We start from the raw sequence: 27,913 nt of genomic DNA on the forward strand, positions 1-27,913 counted from the left end.
CAGTCCTCGGGAGGCAACAGGCTTGCATCCCAATGAGCTCACCCACCCCAGGAGGAAGTGAGCCCTCCAGAGCCGGCCCCCTCCCCACTGCAGCCCCCCCATTCCTACTCGCATCTCGCCCCTTTGTCCTCTGCCAGCTGGGGGCTGCCAGCTTCTCAGGCTAAACCGTCCTGGCAACGATTCCAGGACGTGGCTCAGCTGTGCAGGACAAGTGTAGGAATTGGGACCCGTGGGCATCAGGACACAGGTGGCGGACAGCACCGTCGGTGGCTGGCCATGCCACCCCAGCAGAACGAGCCCCGGGGGCACCAACCTTCGGCCTCCGCGGGGTCTGGGGCCTCAGCACTTTCCCTCGCTCCACAGAGTCACTGGGTTCAAGGCCCAGGCCCCCCCAGGGTGGGTGTGGCCCCCTCCTCCCTGCCAGGGACAGAGGAAGGGCCGCTAGAGCGAGCTCTGAGCCGTGAGCAGGTCCCACAGCCGCTCGGGGCCCTGGCCGGTCAAATGTGCATGAACTGGACGTCAGATGTACTGAGGGTGGGTGCCGTTCTGAGGGGGCCCATCAGATCCCAAAGGGGTCTGTGCCCCAAAGGTGAAGAGCTGCTGCACCCCCTCCAGGGTGACGTCCACTAGACCAGCATGGGGGGGACCGCCCACTGCATGTCATCGCCCCGGCGACTTCAACTCACCCTGCTCTCCCGCAAAAGCGTAATCAGAGAGGAAAGGCGCTGAGCTCAGGGTAAACGCACAGGAAAAGGCAACGGGAGACACGCGACCCCTGCCCTGGGCTCGCCCCGGCCCAGCCCCTTGGCCCCATTATCCAAAGGCTGCAACACGAGGGAGGTCCTGCAGTTGTAATCTGGTTCCTTAATTTCTTCCAATCACATCATGCCTTCCACACCACCTAATGCAAGCATTTCCTACACAAAGTTATTCTGTTGATATCAACTTAAAAGCCAAGAGAGAACGACTAAAGGGAAAACGCCCAGCACCAAGACCGCTAAGGTCTACGGCCCCGAGCGTTATTGGGTCTCACGTGGAAAGAAGCCCCGACACACAACCTTCCAGAGACAAAACAACACAGCACCTTCCCTTCAGTCCACACCCACAGGCCTCGGCGTAGGGGGACCCAGGCACGGTCACGGGGCCAGGCGTCTGAACACCCGCCCTGCCCCGCGCCCGGGGAGGCCTCACCTAAACTCTCTCATTAAGAAGCCCGACGCCACGCAGACCCCTGCTCCCTCCTCAGACCCTGCACGAGCCAGGACCCTTCTAGAACAGCCAGAGCCCCGCAGGAGTGGTCAGTGTGACTGCGAGGGACCCAGGGGTCAAGAGCCCTAACAGTGGGCACACCCCCTCGGTGAAGAATCACCCTCATCCAAAGAGAGGTCAGGCCCGTGGCCTCACAGCCTGGGAGGAGGTGATCTCTAGGACGACAAAACAGGTCTCCAGGGGCAGAAACAGATCCCGCGAAGAAAGTGTCGCAGGGGGAAGGCAGGTGCCGCGCGGTGTCTCCCACTAGGGATCTCTGGATGATGAGATTCAGAGTGATTTGTTTTTGTTCCCACTTTGGCCTTCTCTGAGGTTCCCAAATTTTTACATGAACCACAAAAATTCAAGGGGGAGAATGGAAAAAATTGCTGTGGTAGGAAACCACACTGCTCCAGGGACCAGACAGGACACCTACGAACCTGCCCTCAGCTGCCCTCCCGCAGACCCCACAGGGGCAGGTCTGCACACAAGCACGCCCGTGGCAGCTCTGGACGGCGGCCTGGGGGAGCCTGTCGGCCGAGGCTCACCCGTAGTGTCTCGCTCAGCACGCGACGCTATGTGGGACGGCCGGGTGACAGGGCAGCTGCAGTGGATGGACTCGTTTAACACAAATGGGAAAAACCCAAGTTCCCCAACAGAGAATCAAAGGGAAAAGGAACCACCACCCCGCAGAAAAGCAAAGGGCGTAAGACAGCTCACAAGGTACAAGCAGTTCTTCAGGGTAAGGCTGCTCTCCTCACTCCTAACGAGGCAAGCACGCAAGGTCCCACTTTTCTCTCACACGGCCCCAGGCCCAAGGTTAGATGCTACTCAGCGCTGGGGGGTGCGGTGTTTGCTCCTGCACTCCGGGGGTAAAGGGAAAACCCCTTGGGAAGGCAATTTGTGATCATCGACATAATTTACAAATACACATCTTCAGACTTGGCAATTCAGTTTTGGCAACTTTTACAGATAAATGAGAAAAGTTACGTCTGAGAAAATATGATAATTCACTGAAGCACTTTTCGAAAGAGCAGAACAAGTGAAACGCAGGTAAGAAACGTCCATGAAGAGGGAAGGTCAAGAAAACGACGGGACTGCACGCAGTTGCTACTCTTCACAAAGTACTGACCAGCACAGACATCTCTGCCATCAGCTCCATCGGGTGCACCTCCAACACGCCCTTCAGTCCTGAAGACCACAAGTCTCCTCTGACCCAGGCCTGATCCCCTGGGTCCTCTGATCGTTGCCCAGGTCCCCTCGGCAACCTGGGGGTCAGACGCAGATTTCCGGATGTCCCTGGAGGGCGATCAGAGCTCTGATACATCCCGCTGCAGGCAGAATCAGCCTGCATGTCCCCGAGGCACCCTGGGGGGCGCACCAGAAGCACCGCCGGACAGCCTTTACTTTAGCAAAAGAACTACTGCCAGATTCCTTTAGATCGTTTGATTTCCATCTTTTGGGGCAAAGCCCCCTTTCTGAGAACCTGACGTAAGGTATGGAGACTCCACAGACAAAAGTCAGCAGTCAGGGTCAAGAAAGGAGATTAACTACTGTTACGGGCTGAACTGTGCCCCCCCCCAAATTCATGCTGGAATCTAAACCCCCCCCTCAGACCTCAGAATGTGGCTGTATTTGGAAAGACAGCCTTTAGAGAGGTGATTCAGGTGCGACGTGGCTGTCCAGGTGGACCCCAATCCAGTGTGATGGGCACCCTTACGAGAGGAAAACAGCACACAGAGGGATGACCATGTGAAGAGACAGCAAGAGGGTGGCCATCTACAAGCCACGCCCAGGAGAAGCCAATCCTGCTGACACCCTGATCTTGGACCTCAGCCCCAGAACTGTGAGGACTGAATACCTGTTGCTGAAGCTGTGGTCGTTACGGCAGCCCTGGCGCCTCATCAGCCACCATCACCTGCCGTCACTGTCGCGGGCCTGCCCTCCCGGCTCCCTACAGGTTGTGGAAGCAAAGCCAAGGCTACCCGCAAGGATCCCTGTGGGGGAGCTCAGGGTCAGAAACCCCAACGTCCCCGGCAATGCTGAACCCCGAAAACACAGGACATCGTCTGTGCTCTAAGTGACCCGCTGATGTTCCGGCTGTGTTGGCAGGAAGATGCTGCCTCACAGGCCTCTCCGGGTAAGGGTGATGTGAATTCACATCGGCAGGAAGGAGCAGTTCATCATCAATGATCCTGTGGCTACACGGCAACACACACTTAAAGGTCATTCTGGGGCTGGAAACTGTAACTGACTGTGCGCGGTAGCTGGAGGGCGCGGGTGCAGGGAGATTCCCCGTACATCCTTTTAATTTTCTGTTTTAAGCCTTTAAAACATGACCATCTATTGCCCACCTAATACACAAAAACACGTATAAGGTAAAAACGAAGTAATGTTACTGGACTTTATTTTTAACCTGACTGGAATCGAGGGCAGAGTGGGTACTCCTTGCTTTTGATGCCACCTGGAATCTGGCTTTTTATCCGTCTCTTAGCAAATAAGATGAGATAGAAATCTTAGAAGTGTAGCTGTCCCAATACAGGTGTGAGTCGGCTACAACAGGAAATTCCTTGACCTTGGCCCTTCAGTAGTTAGAGCGTTATAACCCCGCACACGTTTATCTCTGATTATGAAAGGGCAGTTAAACCCTGCAGCCCGCAGGGAGGCAAGAAGAAGGGGAAGGGCCGGCTCTGCTCCGTGTGGGTGTTTCCATCAATGTCAAAGAACAATCAAAATAAAGCCCGCCTGCACCCTCCTAAGGAAACAGAGAAGGTGCACGTTAAGAGAGTATCAAAGCCAAAGGGCATTTACATCTGCCCCCAGCCGGCTGTCAGCATCACCCACCTCCTCTCCAAAGACAAGGAAGCTCTCGGGAAGCAAGCGCTCAGAAAACCACAGTGCCCCCTCCCTTTGAGGAAATGATGGAGAGAGATGCAGGAGAAGAAGAAAAAGTCAGAAGAGCATGCACAGGACTTTGCTGGGGAAGAGGAAACCCCCAGGCCCAGGGACAGCTGTGTTCCTGCTGAGTTACTGACATCGTCGCCCATCAATGCTGAGCCCCCAGCCCTTGAGATACTCAAGTAAGTGCACCGACTTCAAAACTCACCAAGTTAAACCGTGGCCCAGGGCTCCCCCGGTGGCGCAGTGGTTGGGAGGCCGCCTGCCGATGCAGGGGACGCGGGTTCGTGCCCCGGTCCGGGAGGATCCCACATGCCGCGGAGCGGCTGGGCCCGTGAGCCATGGCCGCTGAGCCTGCGCGTCCGGAGCCTGTGCTCCGCAACGGGAGAGGCCACAGCGGTGAGAGGCCCGCGTACCGCAAAAAAAAAAAAAAAAACGTCGCCCAGGTGCCTTAACTTACACGAAGCCCCCGACACACTCCCGGGGGCTTGCTGGCACTCTCTATTTCTGCCGCCACAGGACTGGAGAAACGGGGTTTGGAAGGCACGACGGCACAGCGGCCAGGGGCACAGACTCTGTGGCCAGTGACCAGGACAGGGCCCAGCTGAGCCGAGTAACTGGAGCTGCTTCAAAGCTTCCTGAGCAGCGGTGTGGGTGAGAACACCGCCCCGCCCCGCGCCGCCCCACTCACGGGCCTGGGATGAGAATTAAATCAGTTAACACAAGTACAGCTCTCGAAACGGCTCCTGGCACAGAACTGGTGCTCCGTGTTAGCTTCTTACACTATCGCTACTGTCACTATTGTTATTGGCATGCAAGTGTAAGCCGTGCGTTCAACAGCGTAGTGATTCCACGTTAGCATTTCATACCTGACACTCAGACATTGCCATGGTTTTGTACGGAAAAGAATCAGACGCTTACTGTCATCAGTTAAAGCGAAATAGCTGCCGGACGTGGAGAAGGTGGACGCCAGAACCGTGTCACTCCCCTTATCCACGGGCTGTCCGTCCTCCCTGAGAAAGAGAGGGGGCAAGTCAGGCCTTACCTCAGCAAGTGAGGCTGTGTCCTCCAGCCAGCCCTGTGTGTTTATAACGCGATCGGACGTGGAAAATGTGATGAGGTTCACGTAGCCAGAACATAAAACATATTAAGGGGACACGGAGAGGTTAAAGACCACTCTAATTTTTAAGGAGTAAAGCTAATTAAACAGAAAAGTCTCTCAGCATGCACACCAGAATCCCAAGGGCTGAGCTGCAAAGACCCTCAGGGGCCCACTCCCTCAAGGACATGAACTGATCTACAACTAGAGGCAGGGATCAAATCATATTAAGAAAAATAAAGTGGGCCCCAAGCCTGATTCTTCTAAAGAAAACCACCATACAGAATGACCGTACTCTGAAAACAAACCTATGGCTACCAGGGGGGAAAGGTGGAGAGGGATAAATTGGGAGATTGGCATTGACATATACACACTACTATATATAAAACAGATAACTAATAAGGACCTACTGCAGAGCACAGGGAACTCTACTCAATATTCTGTAATGACCTATATGGGAAAAGAATCTAAAAAAGAGTGGATATATATATAGATGTACAGCTGATTCACTTTGCTGTACACCTGAAACACAACATTGTAAATCAACTGTACTCCAATAAAAAATTTTTTAAAAACCATACTCTACTTTTATCTTTCAATTAGCTAAAGTTAATTTCATATACCTGCTTTCAATGCATTTAAAATTGCCCTGTTATTTCAAAGTGCCAATAAAATAGTTAATTACTGACAAAAACGAATTTGAAGTATTTTAAAAACTGCTAATATTCTTAATGCTGAATTTGAAAGGTAGTTCCACATTTCTCTCCTGAGGTGGTCCCTGGTTTATCCACACAGCCGGGTAACAGAAATGAAGAATTCAGCAAATAAGACAGCAGCTTACTCCTTAGACTGAACGGTCCCATTATTCAAACCATGCATCAGCCCTGAAGAGGCTCCCCTACCATCTCACCCTTTATGCTCTTGTGCCTCCTTTTCTGCAGCACTGCAATCATATATGAAGAGGCTGTCATCATCACTAAAGAAAAAAATAACAAAAACATTTTAAAGGAAGCACTTCGGTAATTATAATGTTCATTTCTTTTTTTTTAACCTGGATCAAAACAGTATTTGCATACTCACTAAGGGTCTTATCCACAAGAAACTGTCTCCATAAGATATTTCAGGGAACAGTTAAGGAGCTTTATTTGCTTAACCTATTTATATTTGCCATACATAACTGATATGGTCTGTCCATAAAAGTCAGTTAAGTGAAATAAATGAAGACAAAAATTCAACTGGAAGTAATATACCGTCCTTTGATAACCAGAACATCAGTGCAAGATGGCTATGTAAGAACAAGTTATATTCTGATGGTATTGAGTTTTCAGAGGGTCTTTTGTACCCGTTTAAAACCGCCATTACTTGTTTAGAAAAATGTCTCATCTGCCCCAGAAAAGCTCCCATGGCTGCCAAGCATTTACCAGTATAGAAGCCGCCCACCTTCCCTATCAGACCCTGAGCTCCCCCTCCAGTGCCTGGCACAGAGAAGACATCGTGCAAATTTATAGCCTTTAAAGTGACTGCAGCCAAACTCTTTTCACGTGGCACACTGCAGCGCAGGAAGCGAAACAGTCCTCCAAGCCAGAAACTGTGCCAGCCAGCCACTAGATTTCCTCAAAAGGTATGGAATGAAGCAACCAGATGGAGTCTAATTTAGCCGTCTCTCACTGTGGCATGTGTTAGACCCCGAGGCTCTAAAACAAAATAACCTGGGCCAGACAACAGGTTTGTGAATAAATGTGTGAAATCTAAACTTAACATCTTATTGGATCTCTGAAACCAAACACTGAACAAAGAACACAGAGAGTATCTTTACATTTGAGAGACACATTGTTTCACGTATGGAAGAATCAAAACTACCCTGGGAAAGAAAACAGGGGCCGAAACTTACCACTACTAATATCCAAGAAGCTCCTGGGTCAAGACTATTCGATCAACAAACATTTACTGATTTAAAAATCCCGGGAACGATAAGGAAGGAGCGTGAAATTAGGGAAAGCAAAAGCAAGACCTTGTAATGGGCCACTAGGGAGGTGCGCGCAGTGGCTCTGGAGTACCCCCCGAGCGAGGAGGTGTCAGATAAAACCCTCCAGCCCCGAAGGGCAAGTAGGGCGGGGTCGAGGGATGTGGGCTGGGAGGAGGAAACAGGCACCTACGCAGGAAGAGGGAGGGGAGAGAGGGGGTACGCCGAACTTGGTGGCCGGGAGTAAAGCCCTCTCCCCAAGGGCTGCCTTCCACCCCTCTCTCCAGATAGAGTCTGACCAGCGTCCCCCAGACCCCGCAGAGTCCGGAACTGTTCCACCCCTCTCTCCAGAGAGGGTCTGACCAGCGTCCCCCGGACCCCGCAGAGCCCGGAAGTGTTCCACCCCTCTCTCCAGAGAGGGTCTGACCAGCGTCCCCCGGACCCCGCAGAGCCCGGAAGTGTCTCGCGCCGAACCCTCAAAGAGCGCCGCAGACCCGCCGCGGAGGGCGCGGGGCCCTGGGCAGGCGGCTAGGGGGCCCCTGGGCGGGTCTTGGGAGAAAGGCGCGGAGAGCGGACATTCCGCGGCGCAGGCACGCGGCCGGGTCCAGGTGGCAACGGAGAGCTCACAGGTAGTAGCGGGGCTCCCCGGGGTCACCCCAAAGCGGGTGCAACCCCGGCTGTGCGGGAGAGCCGGGGTCTCAGGGCCCCGACGCGCGACCGCAGCCTTGGCTCCTGCTCCAGGCCCAGACCCCTCACCTGCTCGAAGTGGAGGTGGCCAGCAACCGGCTGCCGCCCCGCACCACCAACTCATGCCCGCACAGCGCCAGCCCTGCAGAACCCGCCATGTACCCACCCGCCGCGCAGCTACCCACGTGCGCCGCCTAGCGCCTCTTCCTGCCAGCGCCGAAAAGTGACGTCAGACGTAGACGCCGCGAGGAGACGTCATCCGGGCTGGCCCCGCGAACGCGCCAGCCCCGGGCATGCGCAGAAGGTGCATTATCCCTAAAATTCGCAAGCTGGCCTTCGCGCTTCTGGTGGCTTGGGGTCGGTTGCTGATCGCGTTTGTCCGGATGGAATACACTTGCTTGTTTAGTGTTCGTCTCATCCTCCAGACTGCATAGGGCCAGTTCTGGATCTTTCTCACGCTGTGGCCGGGCGACTTGGCCGGCCTGGTACCTACTTGGTCCTTCAAAAAGTGAGAGGGTCTGAGTTTGCCTCCAGGTCGAGGACACGGTGTCAGAGGTGGGCTCAGAGCTGAGGGAGGATAAGCCAGACGCGCCCGAAACGCAAAGCCTCTGAACTGCTATTTTTCAACCCAAGATAGGGCTCCTTTCCTGTGTTCTTATGCTCATGGAGTGGGTCATCAGGCATCAGTTATGCGGGATGATTTCTCGGGACTCTCCGCCCCCATATTCCACACTCTTCATCTAATCTCATAAATCCTCCTGGACGCCCCTTCTCTCCAGCTCCGTGGCCTCCGCCACGACACAGCCCACAGGAATCTCACTGCTCACTGGTGTCACATCCGCCCTTGTCTCCCCACCACCCCCACCTCATGCAGTTTCCACACTGAAGCCAGAGGGACCTTTTCAGAACACAGTTCCAATTCCCTGCTTAAAATCAACAAGTGGCTTCTCATTGTTCTCAGTACAGAAACCAAATCCTAATCTTCCACTATGAGACCAAGTGTGGTCTGCCTCCTAACGACTCTGCAGCCTCCTTCCCTACCAGGCCCGCTTCAGTCTCAGTGCTCTAGCCGTGACTTCCCTTCCGTTCACTGGAACAATGGTTCTGCTAACCACAGGACCTTAGCGCGTGCTATTCTTTCCGCCTGAAATGTTCTCCCCACACCCTGTCTATGTCCCTAGTTAATTCCAGTCACTCAGTTTCATCACAGTGGAGTCATCACTTAATCAGGGAAGCCTCTCCTGACTTTCCATTATTTGCATCCACAGCACCGTGATAACTTGTTTAATGTCTGTCTCCAGACTACAAACGCCATGAAGGCAGGGACTGATGCCTACTAAATTGGCAAGTCACCGATCGATGCCCCAGCTTGCACCACAAAACCTGGCATGAAGTCAGTGCTCAATATTTGCTAAGTAAATAAATGGAACAACTAATTGGCAGTCTTAAAAGATCAGCTATTTTTGCATAAGACGAATTACGATAGGCATGAGGCATGGAAACTCTGCCTGACTCAGCCCTACCTCCAGTTTGATTCAAGGATGAATTGACACCCAGACTTAAAGCAGAATGCTTGGGAGACTTCCCTGGTGGTCCAGCGGTTAAGAATCAGCCTTCCAATGCAGGGGACTCAGGTTCGATCCCTGGTCGGGAAACTAAGATCCCACGTGCCGCGGAGCAGCTAAGCCTGCGTGCCACACCTACTGAGCCTACGTGCCACCATGAGGAGCCCACGCGCTGCAGTGGAGATCCAACATGCCGCAATGGAGGATCCCCCGTGCCGCAACAAAGATCCCAAGGAAGAACCCGCGTGCCACAGCTAAGACCCGCAGCCAAAAATAAAATAAATATTAAAAAAAAAAAAAAAGCAGAATGTTTGGGAAAAGCTGGGCTTCCTTTAAGGCAATGAGGTAAAAGGGGCTTTCATGGAGGCAGACTACGGAAGAGAGTCTGTATCACAGAACAGAGAACGCAGAGGGCTGGGGGCGGGAGGTTGGGGGTGGGGAGAAGGGGCAGGAGCTAAGCCGGAGACTCACATGAGATCATCGCAAGGGAGCTTCCAAGGAGGGATTGACACTGGGCAGAAAGCAGAGGAAGCAGGAGGCTCCACAGTGTTTCTGAAGGTGAGTCGGCTATAAACATCATTTCTATTCAGCTAATCTAGCCGGTACAGTGAAAGTCCATACTTTCATGGTCTGGGGTATTTTTCAGGCCCGCAGGTGAATTTACAGTTTCTCTTCTGGGTGGGATAACAATACCAAGAGCACAGAGATCCTAGAAAGGGGCAGCCAGTCATCACAGGCTTGCAGGCAAATTTAACTTTCTTTACAATCGTGGTTTACATCGTTTTAAATGTTCTGTAACACACATTCTAACAGATACAATTAACCGTAATGTGCGTATTTAACCTGACCTTGGGGCTTCCCTGGTGGCGCAGTGGTTGAGAGTCCGCCTGCCGATGCAGGGGACACGGGTTCGTACCCCGGTCCGGGAAAATCCCACGTGCCGCGGAGCGGCTGGGCCCGTGAGCCATGGCCGCTGAGTCTGCGCGTCCCGCGTACCGCAAACAAACAAACAAACACTAAACTGACCTTGAAGCTTCACTACTTTCATGTTATAGGTTACAACCTCGAGAAATAACTACAATTTTTTTGGAGTTGCACTATTCCTCTTAAGTCTTTATTATTTGTTATTTGGAGGAAAAATAATAAAGACTTAAGAGGAATCCTGCATTGTATCAAAAGACGCAGAGCAGCTATAGATGAAAACTTAAAGATCTGTACTTGACCATCAGATGTAAACAAAACTTAAGCATTTTGAAGTTTTTGAGTTGATAAATCACTTGCCTCATACTTTGAATTCTTATAGTACTTGTGCCAACAAGACTTATTTTCCTCAAGATTTTTTTCATCAAATTTCATGATAACACCTACCTTTTTAATTTTAATCAAATCTAATTGAAGGGGCTTCCCTGGTGGCGCAGGGGTTAAGAATCTGCCTGCCAATACAGGGTACACAGGTTCAAGCCCTGGTCCGGGAAGATCCCACCTGCCGCAGAGCAGCTAAGCCCGAGAGCCACAACTACTGAGCCCACACACCTAGAGCCCGTGCTCCACGCACCTAGAGCCCGTCCTCCACAAAAAGAGAAGCCCCCGCGCACCGCAACAAAGAATAGCCCCCGCTCGTGGCAACTAGAGAAAGCCTGCGCGTGGCAGCGAAGACCCAATGCAGCCAAAAATCAATCAATTAATTAATTTTTTAAAAAGTTAAGAGAATAGATCTTGGAAGTTCTCATCACAAGAAAAAAAAGTTTGCAACTATGTGTGGTAATGAATTTTACCTAGACTTACTGTGGTCATGATTTCACAATGTATACAAGTACTGAATCATTATGTTGTACACCTGGAACTAATACAATGTTATACGTCAACTATATCTCAATAAAAAATAAAATAAAAATTGTACGGAAAAGAGAAGAAAAAAGAAAATGCTACATATATATATATATATACATATATATATGTATATATATAATTCAGCCATAAAAAAGAAGTAAATCCTGCCACTGCACCATTGCAACAACATGGATGAACCTAGAGGGCATGATTCTGTGTGAAATAAGAAAGGCAGAAAAAGATGAATACTGTATAATCTTATTTATATGTGGAATAAAAAAACCAAACTCATAGAAACAGAGCAGATTGGCAGTTGGCACGGACAGGGGTTGGAGTGGGGAATCAGGGGAAAATGGGTGAAGGTGGTCAAAGGCTACGAACCTCCAGTTCTAAGATGAATGAACACTGGGCGTGTAATGTACAACATGGTGACCATAGTTAGGAATATTGGATTGTATACTGGAAATTTAGAGTAGATCTTAAAAGTTCTCAGCACACACACAAAAATTACACCCATGTGAGGCGGGGGGAGCGCTAACTAAACTTACTGTGGTAATAATTTGCAATATATACACTTGACCCTTGACCAACTCAGGGGTTAGGGGTGCCAACCCCCTGTGCAGTCGAAATGCATGTACTGCTATCTCTGCCTCAAAGGGCAGGAAGCTGACGCAGTTTGTTCCGAATCAGGACTCAAACCCCAGTTCTTTTGATTCCGCATATTGTGATTGCTAATCGAACACAAACTTTTCCCTACACTTAGTTAATGTAAAGATCTGTAAAAGGAAAATACAGGTACTATATTTATTGAAAAAAATACAGGTATAAGTGGACCCATGCAGTTCAAAGCCTGTTGTTCAAAGGTCAACTGTACATATGTCAAATCATTACATTATTCACCTTAAACTTACACAATGTTTTGTCAATTATATCTCAATAAAGCTTAACAATTTTTTCCATTAAAAAAATAAAGTCACTCATAATCTCCCATTTGGTGTGGTTTTGACATATGTTATGGGTTGAATTGTGTTTCCCCCAGATATACTGAAGATATATGGAAGCCCTAAGCCCCAGGACCTCAGGATATGACCCTATTTGGAGAGAGGGTCTTTACAGAGGTAACCAAGTTATAATGAGGTCATTAGGGTGGGCCCTAATCCAATACGACTGGTGTCCTTATAATAGGGGGAAATTTAGATACACAGACATGCACAGAAGGAAGACTCAGTGAAGACACACAAGGAGTACGCCTTGTGGAAACAGAGGCGGAGACTGGACTGATGCAGCAGAAACCCAGGGACAGCAGGGACTGCTGGCCACCACAGCTAGGAAGAGGCAAGGAAAGACTCTACCCAGGATCTCAGGGGGCGCGTGGCCCTGCTGACACCTTGATTTAGGACTCCAACCTCCAGGAAAAACTGTGAGACAATAAATTTCTGTTGTTTTAAGCCACCCAGTTTGTGGTCCTTTGTTACAGCAGCCCCTGCAGGCTACTACGACACATATTTTCATCTTGAGGACACTAGTATTATAACAACTAAGTTCTTAGTGGCAGCACTCAGCTTCTCGCTTAGTTGGTGGCGACCTTTGTCCATCAGACGCTTGGAAAGTCTCCAGTAACAGCCACTTGGTGAGGCGGGAGAAACGTGAAAGCAGATCTTCCAAGCTGGATGCAGGTTTTATCCCAGTTGGTCCATCGAGAATGAGTTAGAGCATGCTTAGATATGCAGGATTCATATACACAGGACCCTGCTGGATAATCCTAGCCATCACGTCAGTGTACAAGAAGACAGACTTTATAGTAGGATCGTTGGGATCTACATCTTTTCCATGAAACAGTGGGCATCTAAAACGATCATATCAGGACTCCCCTGGTGGTCCAGTGGTTAAGACTCTGTGCTTCCACTGCAGGGGGCACGGGTTGGATCCCTGATTCGGGAACTAAGATCCCACATGATTCACGGCATGGTCAAAAAGTAAAAAAAGAAAAGAGAAAAGAAAACAATCTTATAACTTTGAAGCACCAAATGAAACAAAACATTTGTGGGGTTTTTTAACTCATCAAAATGCATTATAAAATATTTCTTACAAATCAAAACCATGCATATAAGAGAGCAAACACTCCTGTACCCCCAATATACCTTAAGAACTAACCATTACAAACAGAACTGAAGCCCCAAGGCTCCCTTCCATGTAGGCCTCACTCCAGTCTCCCAAATCCCCTCCAGAGGTAGCCCCTATCTGATTCTTTTGGGTGGCTTGTCCCTCTTGTTAATAAGTAGGAAACACTTTGTGTATTTTGGATACCGATTCCTCACGAGTTAAATGATTTCCCAGTTTGTGGCTTGTCATTTCACTTTTTATAGTATCTTTTGCTAGAGAGAAATTTTAATTTTAGGGCTTGGCATGTCCTGGACCATGGGAGGTATGTGTATGTTTTAACCCAGACTCAAGAGAGAATAGGCCTTGAGATATGTATCCCCACCTGACATAGACACATTTCCTGTGGACTTTCTTTGCAGATTTTTTTGCTAGCGGGTGGCTTTGCCCAGGTTCACCCTGTCACTGAGGGGAGCTCTGCAAGGGCTTCCTCTGATGCTCTCCAGCCCACTCCCAAGTGTCCTCAGGGCCAAAGTCTTGTCTCCTCTTCTGATGTCAGTTAAACCAATGCTTTGGCTTTACTGAGATCAGCAGATGCTCCCAGGGCAGTGCTGGCTTCTTGTCGTTTCTGGCTTCTGTGTTTTGGCCCCTGGAGACACACACTTCCTGTGGTCCAGGACACTCCAGACTGTGAAAAACATGATCACACTAGACCAAGACAACCAGCACTAAGAAGGGTATGGCAAAACCCAAATCCACTCGGGAGGAACACACATTCAACCCGGAACTTGGGAATCCCCACAGAGAAGAGCCCAGAAGCACGAGCTCCCAGTACATCACTGCCCGGCAGTCATGAACAGGAGCCAGCAGAGGCCACGGAAAGCAGAACTGGCGTGAGAACGGAACTGGTCGTTTGAAATTATGCTTGTAATACTGTACCCAGCATTGCTACATGTTTTGTAACCCGAGGGTCCTTCGTTACGTCTCGTGGCCACATACTGCCAGAAATAGAAGTCATTACATATGTTTTAAAACACAGTTTTAGGTACATCCAGTATAACTTCAACTTTATTTTCTTATTTTTTCTTTATGTAAAAGCTTTTAAATTTACTTTTCCTGTTTGCTGAGCAATCTGGTTTTTTTATTCGATTATTAAAAAGAAAATTATCTTACTAACTTAGTAAGGCATGCTATGTATGGTCATTCTAAACAATAGTTTTAAACTACACTGTTATCATATACACACTACTATACATAAAATAAACAACGAGGACCTACTGTATAGCACAGGGAACTATACTCAATATTTTGTAATAATCTATATGGGAAAAGACTCTGAAAAAATATATATATATATAACTGAATCACTTTGCTATACCCCTGAAACTAACACAACATTGTAAATCAACTGTACTTCAATAAAAATAAATTTAGAAACTACACTGTTACTGAAAGCTTTGTTTTAAAAAAATCTTAATTTAAGACGTAATTAAATCATACTTATTTACATAGGATAATGCCATAATACATTTCCTTTGGGGCTTACAGTGTATGTACATATTAGCCCAGGATGCAGAGTGAGGTCATACGTATGGAAGGTGTGATAGCTGAGTATGTTAATTTTCCTCTTTGGCCCAAACACCTTTGAGTTCAGGACCCATCACTGGTCCAAGTGATGCCCAAGTTATCCAGTTATCTTAAAAAGAAGTTTAATTCACCCTTGGTTGGGTGGGTGGTGGATTCCTAATAGTTTAGATAGAATTTTATGTGACTCATTAAGGAATATAGACAAACACAAGTTTTTGAGGTTTTGCCTAAAAACGCTGGATCATCACTTGCTAGAACTTCAGGCACAGGTGACGGTGCCTGCAGAACGACTAGGGCAGAGAATTAACAACTGACGAACAACCCCCACTGGCAGCAAAATCTAGCCTACACTTTTCCAGCTGACTGTGAAATAAGATATAATCTCCTCTCCACAAATACCTGTGAAACCACCGGCCCTTTCTCTGGCCCCTGCTTGATTTTTCTATTTCCTATTTGCCTCTTGCACTTGGCACTGTTGCTTCTGTTCCTTCTGGCCAAATGTCGTGTAGGCCTGCTTAACCTCCCCACCTGACTGCAGCAGCGTCCAAGGAGGTCCTGCTCCCCCCAGGCTTAGGTGCTGGTGCCAACTACAAATTGTCCCTTGCCATCTGCCTCTACAAAGATGAGGTCATCCTCCACTGCAGCCACTCACCTTCAACACCCCCTGAAAGGAGCTCAGGGTGGAGATCAGGAATGAGGCCCTCTGTGCTCTGGGAGAAAATGGCAGAACAGGCCCTCAGATAGTTAGAGATTTGCAGCGGATGTTATGAGCCAAATATCTAGAAAAGCACTAAAATTACTCACGGTGACATCTGTTCCTCCTGATTAGCAGGATCTGAGGGTGGAGTTTTCCACCCTCTGATCTCAAAAGGTCATTCGTCCGACACCTGGCACGGGCCCAGTTTTAGGGTTGGTGATCCCAACCAGTCTTAGCCGGCTTGAACTGGACAGGAGCCCACCCCAAGTTCCTGAAAAACGGCGCTGGCGGCCTGGGCGCTGGGTCACAGAAGTGGTCATTGAAAAACCACTAAAGTTCTTGAAAAACCACTAAAGCCTCCATTACTACAGTGACCCATAGGTCAGAGGTGTTATCTTTAGGCGTGACTAAGGAGTCAGAAGTAATTAAGGTGAGCTTGGTCAGTGAAGGCACGTTAGAAGCAGAGTTTTTAGCGAGCTGTTCCTTTAGCTGCTGTTCTGTCAGACAAGCTCAGGTATTTCTGTTAGTCACCAGTTTCTGTTAATCCTATGGGGATGCTTTTTTTTTAACCCTATGGGGCACGGTTTCACGGGGTATCTGTTTTACCCATTTATCTGGCACTTGTATGAGTCTCCAGCCTTAGCCACGGTGGGGAGCCTCTCCCGGGTGGAGTTGAGGTGTGGGTATGCTCCTCTTGGTTGGAATGCTTCCCGGCACCGGGCATGGGCAGGAGTGGGGAGGCACGATCAATGGGGGAGAAGGAAGCCAATAACTAACTACACCTACTCCATGTCTATGCCTAACTTGGGGGGAGTCTGCACCGCAAGTTATAAACACTCAAGTAAACTAAAGCTTGCACTTCTGATCTGTTTGGCTACGGGACTAGTGCGGTCACAGGCCAAAAGAGCGTCCACGGTCCCACCTGAGGCTGCCCTGCAGGGTGACCACAGGTGACCACTCCGGACGGAGTACAGGAAATGGCACCCACAATGATCACTTCGGTGACCCAGCGCCCAGGCTGCCGCGCCGTCCGGGTCCGCGGGCCCCAACCGCCAGTGATTGGTGGCTCTTCCCGGGGGCGTGGCCTCGAGGCGCAGCGCGGGGAACCTGGAGGCCGCCAGGATGCGCGCGCAGGACCTCGGCCGTGGTGCGCGCGCAGCAGCCGGAGCCCCGCCCCGCCCCGTCCCTGCCTGTGATTGGCGCCTTCATCCTAGGGGGCGGGCCCTCAGGTGGCAGAGGGCGCGCTGCGGCCGCGTCTGTTAGGTGTGACCTTTTTCCGCCCGGCCTGTTCCCCGGCCCGCGCCCCCGTCATGGCCATGGCGGCCTCGTTTCTGCTGCGGCAAGGACTAGCCGGGGGGCTGAAGGTAAAGGGGGGCCGGGCCGGGCCGGCGCCCGGGAGCCCGCGGAGGGCGGGGCGAGGGCCGCGGCCCTGACGGTCACCTCCAGCCGTCCGGGGACGCCGCTGACCCCACTTCCTGGGCCGAGGAGAGGACGTCTGGTCGGGGGCCGGGCCCGGGGAGTGGCGAGGGTCCCGGCGACCCCGGCCACCGCTCCCTCTGGTCCTGGATCACCGGGAAGCTCCGGTGTGCGGTCCGGGCCTCCGACGGACGTGGGGGCCGCTGGTGCCCCGCGCCGAGCCCTGTCCGAACCCTTGAGGACAGTGTCTCTACTGCTTATTTAACCCGCGAGGAAATAAGGGCACTTTCAGGCACCTGGTTGACCCGGTAACTTACGAGGCAGCCATGTGAAGCCAGCTTAGGTTACCTCATCTGTGAAAAAAAAGGAAGAAAGAAGGGCTTTCTCCATATAGGAAAAGCAAAGTCCCCTTCACTATCTTTAAAATTAAAAGGGGCTCTTATTACAAAAGCAAGAACTATTCGTGGCAAAATAAAGTACAGATGGTTGGAGGGGAGATCTGTTGTCAGGGAGGCCACTATTCACCTCTGCATATCTAGTCCCAGTTCATTTCGGTTTTTGCTTTCATGTATACATATACACACGTGCTGACGTCATAACCATAAGAAGCAAATGTTTCACTCTCATACATGGGCTGTAGGCACCTCTCTTCTGTGTCCAGCATCTGGAACAGTGCCCGGCACATAGCAGGCCTTAGTAGATGTATGCTGAGTGAATTAACGCTCTATGGTGGGCAGTTTTGAAGCAACTATTATTCATGTACATTATTTTTCATGGCTAGATAGTGCTTCTACTTTATATTCTAAGTACGGGAAAACATTTTATGAAAAGAATCAGTACTTTGTAGGTTGATAGGTAATTGGAGAGTACAAAACAGTACGCTCAGGAGAAAGTCTGGTTGGAGAAATACCCAAATGCTAAGAGTGACTGTCCTTGAACTCAGGTGTTTTTTCCTTGCAGCTTTTTTTGTATTTTCTCAAATTTCCATAATACACATAGGTTAAAAGAATTGTAATAACTGTTAGAAATATGCCATATGTATGCAAAGCATTTATATGTCATAATAATACGTAGTATTCATGTCGTAATAGCTGTTAAAAACGGTATTACTCTAAAATATTCGTATTTGTGCCGTTCTTTTGTCAGACTGTGCTCCTAGAAGCAGGAGTGTTTCGAGGACTTGCTTCTACAGTTTCTCTCTCTGCAGAATCAGGAAAGAAGGAAAAGGGATTGCCACCGAATCCCAAGAAGCAAAGTCCACCAAAAAGTAAGATTTTAGTGGTCGTTTTAAGGGAGACAGAATACAGAGTAAATCAGTCAGCTTCCCAAGCAGGAAAAGGAGTTTACTAGCTACATAATTGGACTCTTTGTTTCTAGCAGTGTCCAGGTTATAATCAGACATAGGATCTGTAACAGGCTTTAGACCAAACACATCAGTAACCTAACAGTTAACTCTGTTAAGGCTGGACTCAGCAATTAGCCCTGAGCTGTTCTCTCTGTGTTTTCTAAATGCCAGACTCCATGGCTAGCAACGGCTGCAGAGTACGCAGGCGCTGAGGCACTTCGGTGGCCCTAATACCGAGCCCGTACTCCCGTGAAGTAGCTGTGACCCCTCCTTTTGTCTCTTCCCTGATTGTGACTTTTCAGGGTCTCTGGGACTTATCCGTAGTCTCCCAGGCTTTGCTTGGTCATAGCCCAGGATCGCAGGCATCCTTTTACGACTGTGGAGAGAGAGTTAGGAGTAGGTACCGTCTTCCATTATGACTCTGGTGAAGCATGATTCTAATCTGCTTCCAGCTCTGTCCACAGTCATTTTGACTTTTATCACCAGTTTTGACTTTTCCCCCTGAATCCAGTGTAGTGTATTCTCATAGGAGGAGAGCAGGAAAGGCAGCAGTGTAAACCTGGTTATAATCCAGGTCCACCGCGTTTAGTCTTAACTGATGAAACCCTAGTTAACTCTGAATACGTGCATATGATATATACAGTCTCTTTATAAAGCTTTGACTGTGTGGGGTTTAGAAGGATAATTGGAGTTTGTCTTGTTTTCATCAAAATATCATTTACTCAGTTTGAATGCTTGAAAAGCGTGTAGACACTTTTGTCCCCCTTCATCTGCCCACGGAGACATGGGCAGCCTATAAAACGTCCGCGCGCTGTTGAGAGAGCCAGCCACCCACTGCCTTTCACACGCCATCCATCCATGCTGAGCAGGTGTACCCTCCCTGTGGTGTCTACGCGCTCCCGTCCGAATTCAGCAGGAGCGTTGTTTTCTGTCCTGTACCTGCTGTGTTTTTAAAGCCAGAATTCCATTTTCATTTTACTCTGTACGTTTCTAAACAGGTATCTTAAACATAAGGACTCTTCTTTTTTCCAAAGATCCCCCTTTTTACAAACATGCTTCTGCATATGAGTGGAAATGGAATACTTCATCCTGTGGCGGTTTGGGGTGCAGTTACGAGAAGGGAACACTGAGCTGGGAGTTGGCCTCGGGCTCATGTAGCTTCTGCCTCTGGGCGTGGCGGGCCCTGCCGCCCTCAGCGGGATCAGCATGCCAGTCTTGGCCTGGCCGATGTGAGACCGACGACCGGCGTGTCATGTGTATGTGCTGTCAGGTGGGAGGACGGTTTTTAGAGCTACACCGTCTTTAATGCACATTATGTTCGTATCTCAGAATTTAAAAAATAATTACAGTCCCTCCATGAAGAGAAAGAAATGATGCTTCTGAGTCAACATGTGCAGGCCTCAGTATTTCTCCCGAAGTGTCAGTGATTGGTGAGTGTAAGATACAGAAATGCTTTGGCCCGCCAGTGGCGCATTGCCACTGTGGGTGGTTTTGGAAGCTCGAGGGAAAGTTCCCTGCGTGCAGACCGGGCCCCGAGCGCTCACCCTTGGGTTCACATCTAGTCCGGGGATCTGCATCTGGGGTGAACATGCTCTCCATTGTTCCACCTGGGGCGCAGCTCATCGTAGCCAACGCTTCCTTCCTGAGGGGAGCTGCCAGCATGGCGAGCACAGACATCAGAATCCGGGTCTCCAAGTGGGTGCCTCCCCTGCACAGCTGCCTGGCTTGCCAGCTTTGATGTTCTGGTGAATTCCATCACTAGGCTGAATTTTGCAATAATCAGTAATAAACCATTGACAGAATAACTCCTATGTGGCTTTCTAAAGACTGTCAGGAAGCCAAAGTTCATTATCTGCTTCAAGCCCCTGTTCCAGTTTGAGAAACGAGGAATCTACGGAAATAGGAATTTGATGTATTTAATTCTAACCAATGTTGCTAGGCACTGTTTTAAGCACTCCATATCTCCCCTCCACACCTCGTGAGAAGGTACCATTAGTATCCCTGGGTTATAGATGAGAAAGTGGGCGGGGGACTCCTGAGCTGCCCAAGGTCACACAGATGTCAGTAGTGGAGCCCAGTCTGAGCCCAGGCAGTAAGTCCCCACAGCCCATATTTATAAGCAATGTGCTGTCTTGCCTCTGAAAAAGGTCTCGGTTCTCGCATGTTCATTAAAACCAAAACCAAAAAAAACAAAACAAAACTTTTTTTAATAGTAAAAAACATGTAAAAAGAGGTTTTAGTTACCATACAAAATTTGAATAACTAGTCTTTCACATCTTGTTGAAATGCACCTTTGTTTCTGAATGTGCTTTGTTTCTGAAATTAGTTTTGTGACCCACTGACAAGATGTGGCAGTATTGTAAGGCTGCTGACCTGTTTCAAACACCAAAGGCATTTTTCCTTTCAGTAGGGGACTACTAAAACGTTGAAGGTCATGCCCTCCCTTGCTTTTCAATGAGCAGGAAAGAAATTCAGGAAATTCAAATTGAGAGGAGATAGAGAAGCAATAAGAGAACTCCTGTCTCTGCGCTGTCACTAGTGTTCGTAGACCTTTATTTACGTGGGTTGTGATGGTCTCTGAGGGTTCGAAACCGTCCCTGAAAGCCCCCCTCTTGTGCTGGGAGGGGTGTCTCCATGGCTAGTCTTATTTAAGTAGCTTTGTGTTTTCGTATATTTATCTTTCAAGGAAAGTCACACTGAAACTAAAACGTTTTCAGAGTATGCAGGCATCCCGCCTCTAGACACGCAAGAGGTTTCATGAAAACAAACAGGTAAAGTCATACTTATATTCAAAGTGAGAGCCATTGTTCCTGTACCCGATGGTTGTGTCTCCAGGTGACATCCTGCACTGTGAATGCAGGTGTGGTGTCCACACTGGCACTTTGGCACAGAGGTCACTGGTGGCAGCTACAGATCGTCGTGGCAGGCTTCCTGCTGAGTCACAGAGGACGCTGGGCCTGTGCTGCAGCAGGTCAGAGGTTGGCTCTTAATAAAAAGCAAATATGCTACTGAGGCTTATTCTATTAGCCTTTCCATGGAATTGTCCCAATAACTAAGCCTGAATAAAAGATATTTTAAAACATTAATATTCTTATTAACATTATATGTTAATGTTAATAAGAGCATTAATGTTCTTATTAAATAAGACAGAAGTTTCCTTTTTCAAACAAAATAAACTATATCATTTGAAGTTTTCCTCCTGTTTTCAATAGGTGATAAACTCTAACGTTTTAATAACTTATTTACATTTTTAAAAATCTCCACAATAAATTTTAGAAGATTGAGGCATAATAATTAGATAGCAGCCTATCTAAAATAAGCCTTACTTTTAGTTAATTTTTCACACTGGAAAATTCATGCTCAGCCTAAAAGTGTATTAATGATACAGGTGAGCAGGCTAGCAGGGTTTGTAGACCAGCCTATGTTACCCATTGCTTATAGAAATTTCTGGGCTATATCAGGTATGGTTTAGAAAGACAGAGAGAGAGTTCAAGTGCATGTGCATGCCTTTGCCATGGTTTTATGTTTAACACGATCCTGGAGCTCTGTTCTCCTGTAGTCAGAATGCAGATTCTGGGGTGGCACACGGCCACAGAATCAGACAGGGCATGGCAGAGGGGGTGGGGGGGTGGAGGTGACACGGTGATGGTTTTTTAAGCAGTGACCCACTGCTCCAGCTGTTCAGTCATATCCTCTTACACTGCCCATTAACCTCTCTCTGGCCCATTTCTCATTATTTCTGGTTATTCCTCAGTTTTCTTTGACCATTTTCTATCATTCTGTTTTAGAGAGAGAGAGAGAGTTCCTGAGCTCAGAAAACAATTAGAAACTTTTTTGGATACCAGTAAGATGGTAAAGTTAGAAATACATTTTTTTCCACTTTAAAGAGGTAGTATACTCTTTAGTATAGACTCCTAGACTTGAAAGTAAGGAATGCATTTAGAGTTCGCTCATCTGAAACATACTTTATAAAGTTTTGCTTTAGATTTGAAAAGTAATTTTAATTTATAAACACTTGTCCTGTATTTTTCTTCTAATCTGTATGGTTAAAAGAGATTTAGCACCTGAGAAAACCGAATGAAATGAGCTCTCATGAACGTACTGTGGCGGGCTTTCGTTTTCTTTTGTAACTGACTCTACAAAGTCTAAGACGTTTATATCAGCATCTTTTTGTAACAGCTTAAAACTCATTGTTTCCAATGATATATATGATACTAAATTATTTTAGACTTTTCTGGTCTTGTAATACTTCTCCTTGGCAGAGGAAATCCCCAAATGGTATGATTTTGCAGGACTTCCCATCCTCTCCAGCATCTTCACTTGAATCACATTACCCCCTCCATCTGATCTCCCACTCTTAGACTCATGCATATGCTCACCCCAGGCCACTGTCTCTACTTCTGCTTTGCTCTTTGGTTCAGAAAGTTCAAGTTCATACAATACGGGTAATTTTTTAAAATATTTGAGGTGCACCAGTTTTTTTAGGGATTTAAGAAATGATACATTTCTAAAACTTCATTATCTGAAAATATCTTTATATTATAGTTTATCTTAAATTTAGATGAAAATGGTAGCTTAAAAAATTACCATCCAGAAGCTCTCGCTGCAAAAAAATGGAGACAAGATTGTTACTTCTATTGGTAAAAATCCCATCTTAAAAAGTTTCAGCTACCAAGAAAAACATCTACGTTTTTTACTGTTCTCTGTCTTGTGTGGCTTGCCTTTCACTTAAGAATGGGTTTTGACAGAACAGTTCCTAAGATGATTATGTTGAAGATATTATCAATAACAAGGTGATATGCAATGAAATGTCTGTGGCCTTGGTGAATTTTCACTGTTTTACTAAATATTAAAAATAATCTTCCTCTTTATGCCATTTCCTAGATGTAGTGGAGCCAGAGGAGAGGGGCCAGCAGCTAGCCACCCCAACAGCAGATGAATTGTCTAAAAACGTACCTTCACCCACTTCTTCCCCACCAGTTGTGAAGCAAGGCAGGGTGCTAGCTGGCCCTAACCCCGATGCCAGCATGCCGCTCACAGACCAAGGGGTTCTGAAGTTTTTGCCAAGAAAGACTTTGGTAGAGTTTCCTCAGAAAGTTGCACCTCCATTCAGAAAACAGGGTTCTGATTCAGAAGGAACCCAGCAGGGCAGGAAAGGGACAGATGATTCATCTTCGTCTTCATCTTCGTCCAGCTCCTCTGATTCCGAGTCAGATGAGGAGGGTGACAGCTCAGAAGCGGGTCCTCAGGCAAAGAGCAAGCTCAGAGGAGGGTTTCCCGTAGCACAGGCCTCCCATTCCTCTGCAGGTGGGGCCCCCCAAATTGAAATATCCGCACAAGAGAAGAGTGTATCACAGCAGCCGCATCCGGACCTCGTCTCTGCACAGAGGCCCCACGGGGCGAAGAAAGGGGCCTCCCGTCAACCATCAGAGGACAGAAAAGACCCCAAACCAAAAACCACAGCACCCAAGTCACACGCAGGTGGAAAGTTTATGGAGCAAGATGTAAAGGAAAAACAGTGGCAGGAAGTATCTGCGTCCAATGAAATAGATAAGGAAAGCCAGAAGCCACTGGAAGTTAAAAAAACCTCATCTGACCGTACGAAATCAGGATCATCCACGCGACCGCATGGCAGCCCAGCGCCCACTCAGTCTGCGGAAACCAGAGCAGGACGACGGCTGCCAGCGACTCCTGAGACCACAGAAAGGCTTTTGGAAAAACAAGTACCAGAGCCTGATGGGGAGGTGGCTCTTTCCCTGTTCCAAAAGGAAAATCTGGGAAAGCAAGTAGCAGAAGGAATCTTGAAGGCTAAGGAAGAGATTTTGGAAGATCAGTTACCAGTGAAAAATTTGAAGCCAGTCCCTGTTCACAATAAAGACGTTTCTGATGAAAAGACAGCGGTACTAAAGCTTGAGGAAAAGGGCGGAATCATCGAAGACTCAGCAACTCAGATGGAAGGCCAGGACGGCACACAGGGTATACCTTGACTTGGGGCTGAGAGCTCTTGTCCTGTGGTGGTGGGTGAGACTGAAGAGCTGTGTGATCTGAAGAAGCCTTACGCTTGATCAGATTCTGCAATAGGAATATGGCCTATAGCACTGTCTCAGATAGGCTGAGGGATATATGTTAGTTATGGATAAAAATTCCTGAAACATTTGAAATTTATATCACAGTGGAAGAGTATGCCCTTGGCACTCTTGGACTGTCCCTTAACCAGTGTAACTTGTGAAAATAGGCAATTTAACGTCGTCACCCTTAACTTTTGAGGGTGTTTAAGTGTTCATTTCTTGAACCTGCAGAGCATGTCACTGAGTGGAGGGGGGGGCTGTCCTATTAAACTCCCACAGGTGAGGAGCGATAGTTCCAGCTGTACTGATGGTCTTCAGGTGAGCCAGACAGGCTGTGGCTTTCAGCATCTTCATGCCTAAGGGAAAATCGCATTTTAGGGAGTAAAGCCGTGACATGGAGGCAGCCATGAAATGCACGAGTCTGATTTACCCTAGACAGTTCCTGCTCCTAAAAAGCGCAACAGGCTGCTTTTTCTATATTGAATTTTTATGAAGGGCTATTTTGCTACCCTAAATTTTTTTTTTTTTTTTTTTTCTCGGTACGCGGGCCTCTCACTGTTGTGGCCTCTCCCGTTGCGGAGGACAGGCTCCAGACGCGCAGGCTCAGCGGCCATGGCTCACGGGCCCAGCCACTCCGCGGCATGTGGGATCTTCCCAGACCGGGGCACGAACCCGTGTCCCCTGCCTCGGCAGGCGGACTCTCAACCACTGTGCCACCAGGGAAGCCCTGCTACCCTAAATTTTTAAAGGGAAACTTTATTCCTATTATTTTAGCATTTTCTTGCGCTTTGAACCTCATAAAATGCAGTGTGCTCTAGGTGGATCATGGCGAAACTGTAAAGCAGGTCTCCTGTCTTAGGATCTGTGGCCCTTGAAAACGCATCACTGACAAACCCCGCTCCTTCCTGTTTGCTCTCTTCTTTTTAAAGCCCCCCCTTGCCTAATTTACATTACCTGTAATTATACTTACGGGTTGCACTATGTTGACAGGATTGATGTGTTTTCTTCCCTCTCCATCTCCTCTTTCATAAATGTGCGAAGTACCAGCCCCTGCCAGACTTCTCCAGACGTCAAGAACCACTTTCCTGATGCTGCTGTTAGTCATTCTGCTGTAAATTTGTAAAACCTTCAGGATGATAACATAGAGAGTTGGGGGTTTTCAGACTGCAATCTTTTTGAAAACAATTTGCCCCTACTTTTTCATGGTTGTGTTATTTTTCCAGTGTTCTCTTTGCCCTTCAGAGGCTAAAGACACTGCCCAGGAGTGCAGCTCACTTGCAGGGGCAGTGTCTACAGCGGGGCCGACTTCGTAGCTCTCCCAGCCCAGCTGCCTGGCTCCTGGCCCTCCCGGGGGATTGGTGTTGGACAAGCGTTCTCCAGACCCTCGTTCCCTCCAGTCAGCACCTTCCCCACCTGGGCTGTAAGAGTGCATCTGCTTGGGATGTCCCTGTACCACATCGAAGATACTCTGCGTGTTGAGATTGGAAAGACGTCACTTCTTTAAATAAGACATCATTTATTTTAATACAACCAAAAAAATGAAAACCAAAACTTTTGGTATGAATCCAAATAGTGGAAAACTGTAGTTATTTTTTGTGCCGCATGAGTAGGAGTGGCGAGAGTCTCGACGGCAGTGGTTTAGGGTCAGTAAGAACTTAACCAGGCTGAGCCATCACCCCACGCCAGCTTCGCTGTGCCTGCATCGTGTCGCGTGTCATGTTGCAGGAGAGCCGGGCGTCTTGTGCTTCATCCACGCTCTTAGTTCTAAGATCACCAGTAGTGTAGGCGTGTGGATTTTAATTCTTCTTTCCACTTAGAGAAATAAGGCTAAGTATTTCTTAGTCTGTGAATCTAAAGTATACCAACAACTTCTTCAAAAAAAGTTAAACAACAGAAATTACACATCTCATTTCCAGTTCCCCTTAACTGTGTCATTATTATTATAACCACTGGGCTTTATCTAATTTTCTTGCGCTTAGAGACTTAAAAGGTTCACTTAGTTTCTGCTTTTAAATTTCTCTTCTGTGAATGGTTTATTTCTATTAGAGACATTTTTTAATAGATCTGCTTTTTTTCTGCATCTTTAAATGACCTGAAAGTCCCTCCATAACTGTTCTTGGCATCTTCAAGGCTAGAGGTATACAAAGTTAAGATGTTAAGGCACGTTGTAAAAGCTATTCCATTTCTTACATTATTGAGGCTATATGTTTTAGTATAAATTTTCAGCTAATTTCTTTATTTTGCTTTTGAAGACAGTGTTGCTTTATGGGCTTTTCTAAGTAGACAGTGCATTCAGGAAAGGTTCATGGTATGTGAGTGTGTGTGTGTGAGTGAGTGAGTGAGTGAGTGTGCGCTGACTCACTCAGAAGCTCCCTCCCTGCCGGAGGTCCTCACCTGCGCTGTGTTTCCCCCGCAGAGTCCCCACTGGCCGCCACCCCCGCTGAGCCATTTGACAACACCACCTACAAGAATCTCCAGCATCATGACTACAGCACGTACACCTTCTTGGACCTAAACCTGGAGCTCCTGAAGTTCAGGATGCCTCAGCCCTCCTCAGGACGAGAGTCACCTCGCCACTGAGAGCTCAGTTTAAAGATTAACCTTTCGGTGTCTTTCTGCATTCTTGCGTGCGAAAATAAAATCTGCTCAGTGGTCATGCGGCCTGGTGTGTAGGATTGCTTTCCCTTCCACACCTTTCATAGTGAGTTGTGAATTGGCAGCAGTCCTGCTGATGATTTATTCACCATGTGTTTAGATGCATCTATGTGCAGGGAATTTTTCTTTTTTTTAAATTAAAAATTTTTTTAATTAATTATTTATTTCTGGCTGTGTTGGGTCTTCGTTGCTGTACGCAGGCTTTTCTCTAGTTGCGGTGAGCAGGGGCTACTCTTCGTTGCCCTGCCCAGGCCTCTCATTGCGGTGGCTTCTCTTGTTGCGGAGCACGGGCTCTAGAGCACGGGCTTCCGTAGTTGTGGCTCGTGGGCTCTAGAGCTCAGGCCCAGTAGTTGTGGCGCATGGGCTTAGTTACTCCGTGGCCTGTGGGATCTTCCTGGACCAGGGTTTGAACCTGTGTCGCCTGCACTGGCAGGCGGATTCTTAACCGCTGTGCCACCAGAGAAGTCCGGGAATTTTTCCTTAATTATAAAGTATGGGTCACCGGACAGATCCACACAATTAGAGAACTGCAGGTGCTTTCCCTCTGGTTCTGCTGTGCTGGGCCCCTGGTCAGTTCAGCGTTTTCTGGTTCACCAGCAAGGTGTTGATAAGGGCAGCAGGGCCTTCTGATTTGGTAGACCTAGTTCTTGATGAATTGGAAATAGGAGTTTTACACATGTTAACTACCTGCTGCGTTGCAAAGAAGTTACTAAATCATGGCATTTTATTATCAGAAGGATGGGAGTTCTTTTGCT

The 27,913-nt window shown here is 48.1% G+C and overlaps 2 protein-coding genes and 2 long non-coding RNA genes across 8 annotated transcripts in view; 2 read left to right on the forward strand and 2 right to left on the reverse strand.

The window, feature by feature from the left end:
• The window catches only part of WDR4 (WD repeat domain 4), a 31,459-nt gene extending 23,354 nt beyond the window's left edge, over positions 1-8,105 (reverse strand). For both annotated transcript variants that reach the window (XR_010943872.1, XM_067739577.1), the window contains exons 1-3: positions 7,965-8,105; positions 6,156-6,221; positions 5,016-5,159 (exon numbers count right to left, since the gene is read on the reverse strand). Coding sequence is in view for 1 of the 2 variants with exons in the window: in XM_067739577.1 (XP_067595678.1) it covers positions 5,016-5,159; positions 6,156-6,221; positions 7,965-8,053 (299 nt within the window). In the remaining variant the exon portion in view is untranslated. The remainder of the gene's footprint in view (positions 1-5,015; positions 5,160-6,155; positions 6,222-7,964) is intronic.
• Positions 8,106-9,912: 1,807 nt separating this feature from the next.
• LOC137225493 (uncharacterized) lies at positions 9,913-12,280 on the forward strand. The gene is made up of 2 exons (XR_010943873.1): positions 9,913-10,018; positions 10,906-12,280. It is a non-coding gene; the product is annotated as an uncharacterized lncRNA (long non-coding RNA).
• On the reverse strand, positions 11,537-16,701 carry LOC137225494 (uncharacterized). The gene is made up of 2 exons (XR_010943874.1): positions 15,782-16,701; positions 11,537-13,231 (listed from the first exon to the last, which is right to left on the reverse strand). It is a non-coding gene; the product is annotated as an uncharacterized lncRNA (long non-coding RNA).
• A 177-nt stretch (positions 16,702-16,878) lies between these two features.
• On the forward strand, positions 16,879-27,159 carry NDUFV3 (NADH:ubiquinone oxidoreductase subunit V3). 4 transcript variants are annotated; one of them, XM_067739578.1, is made up of 4 exons: positions 16,879-17,038; positions 18,237-18,357; positions 23,320-24,411; positions 26,920-27,159. In XM_067739578.1, the coding sequence occupies exons 1-4, from the start codon at positions 16,985-16,987 to the stop codon at positions 27,081-27,083; spliced, it is 1,431 nt and encodes a 476-aa protein (XP_067595679.1). In that variant the 5' UTR covers positions 16,879-16,984; the 3' UTR covers positions 27,084-27,159. The 4 variants fall into 4 exon arrangements, with proteins under 4 accessions (XP_067595679.1, XP_067595682.1, XP_067595680.1 ...); XM_067739581.1 differs by lacking the exon at positions 23,320-24,411; XM_067739579.1 differs by lacking the exon at positions 18,237-18,357 and having other exon boundaries at positions 16,885-17,038.
• The last annotated feature ends 754 nt before the right edge of the window (positions 27,160-27,913 follow it).

This window comes from Pseudorca crassidens, chromosome 5 (assembly GCF_039906515.1).
Source record: "Pseudorca crassidens isolate mPseCra1 chromosome 5, mPseCra1.hap1, whole genome shotgun sequence".
Taxonomy (NCBI): domain Eukaryota; kingdom Metazoa; phylum Chordata; class Mammalia; order Artiodactyla; family Delphinidae; genus Pseudorca; species Pseudorca crassidens.

Coding starts and splice junctions, on each gene's coding strand:
- NDUFV3 (XM_067739578.1), top strand. CDS start 16,985: ATGGCCATGGCGGCCTCGTTTCTGCTGCGGCAAGGACTAGCCGGGGGG. Junction 17,039..18,236: donor GACTAGCCGGGGGGCTGAAG/GTAAAGGGGGGC, acceptor TTCTTTTGTCAG/ACTGTGCTCCTAGAAGCAGG. Junction 24,412..26,919: donor AGGCCAGGACGGCACACAGG/GTATACCTTGAC, acceptor TTTCCCCCGCAG/AGTCCCCACTGGCCGCCACC.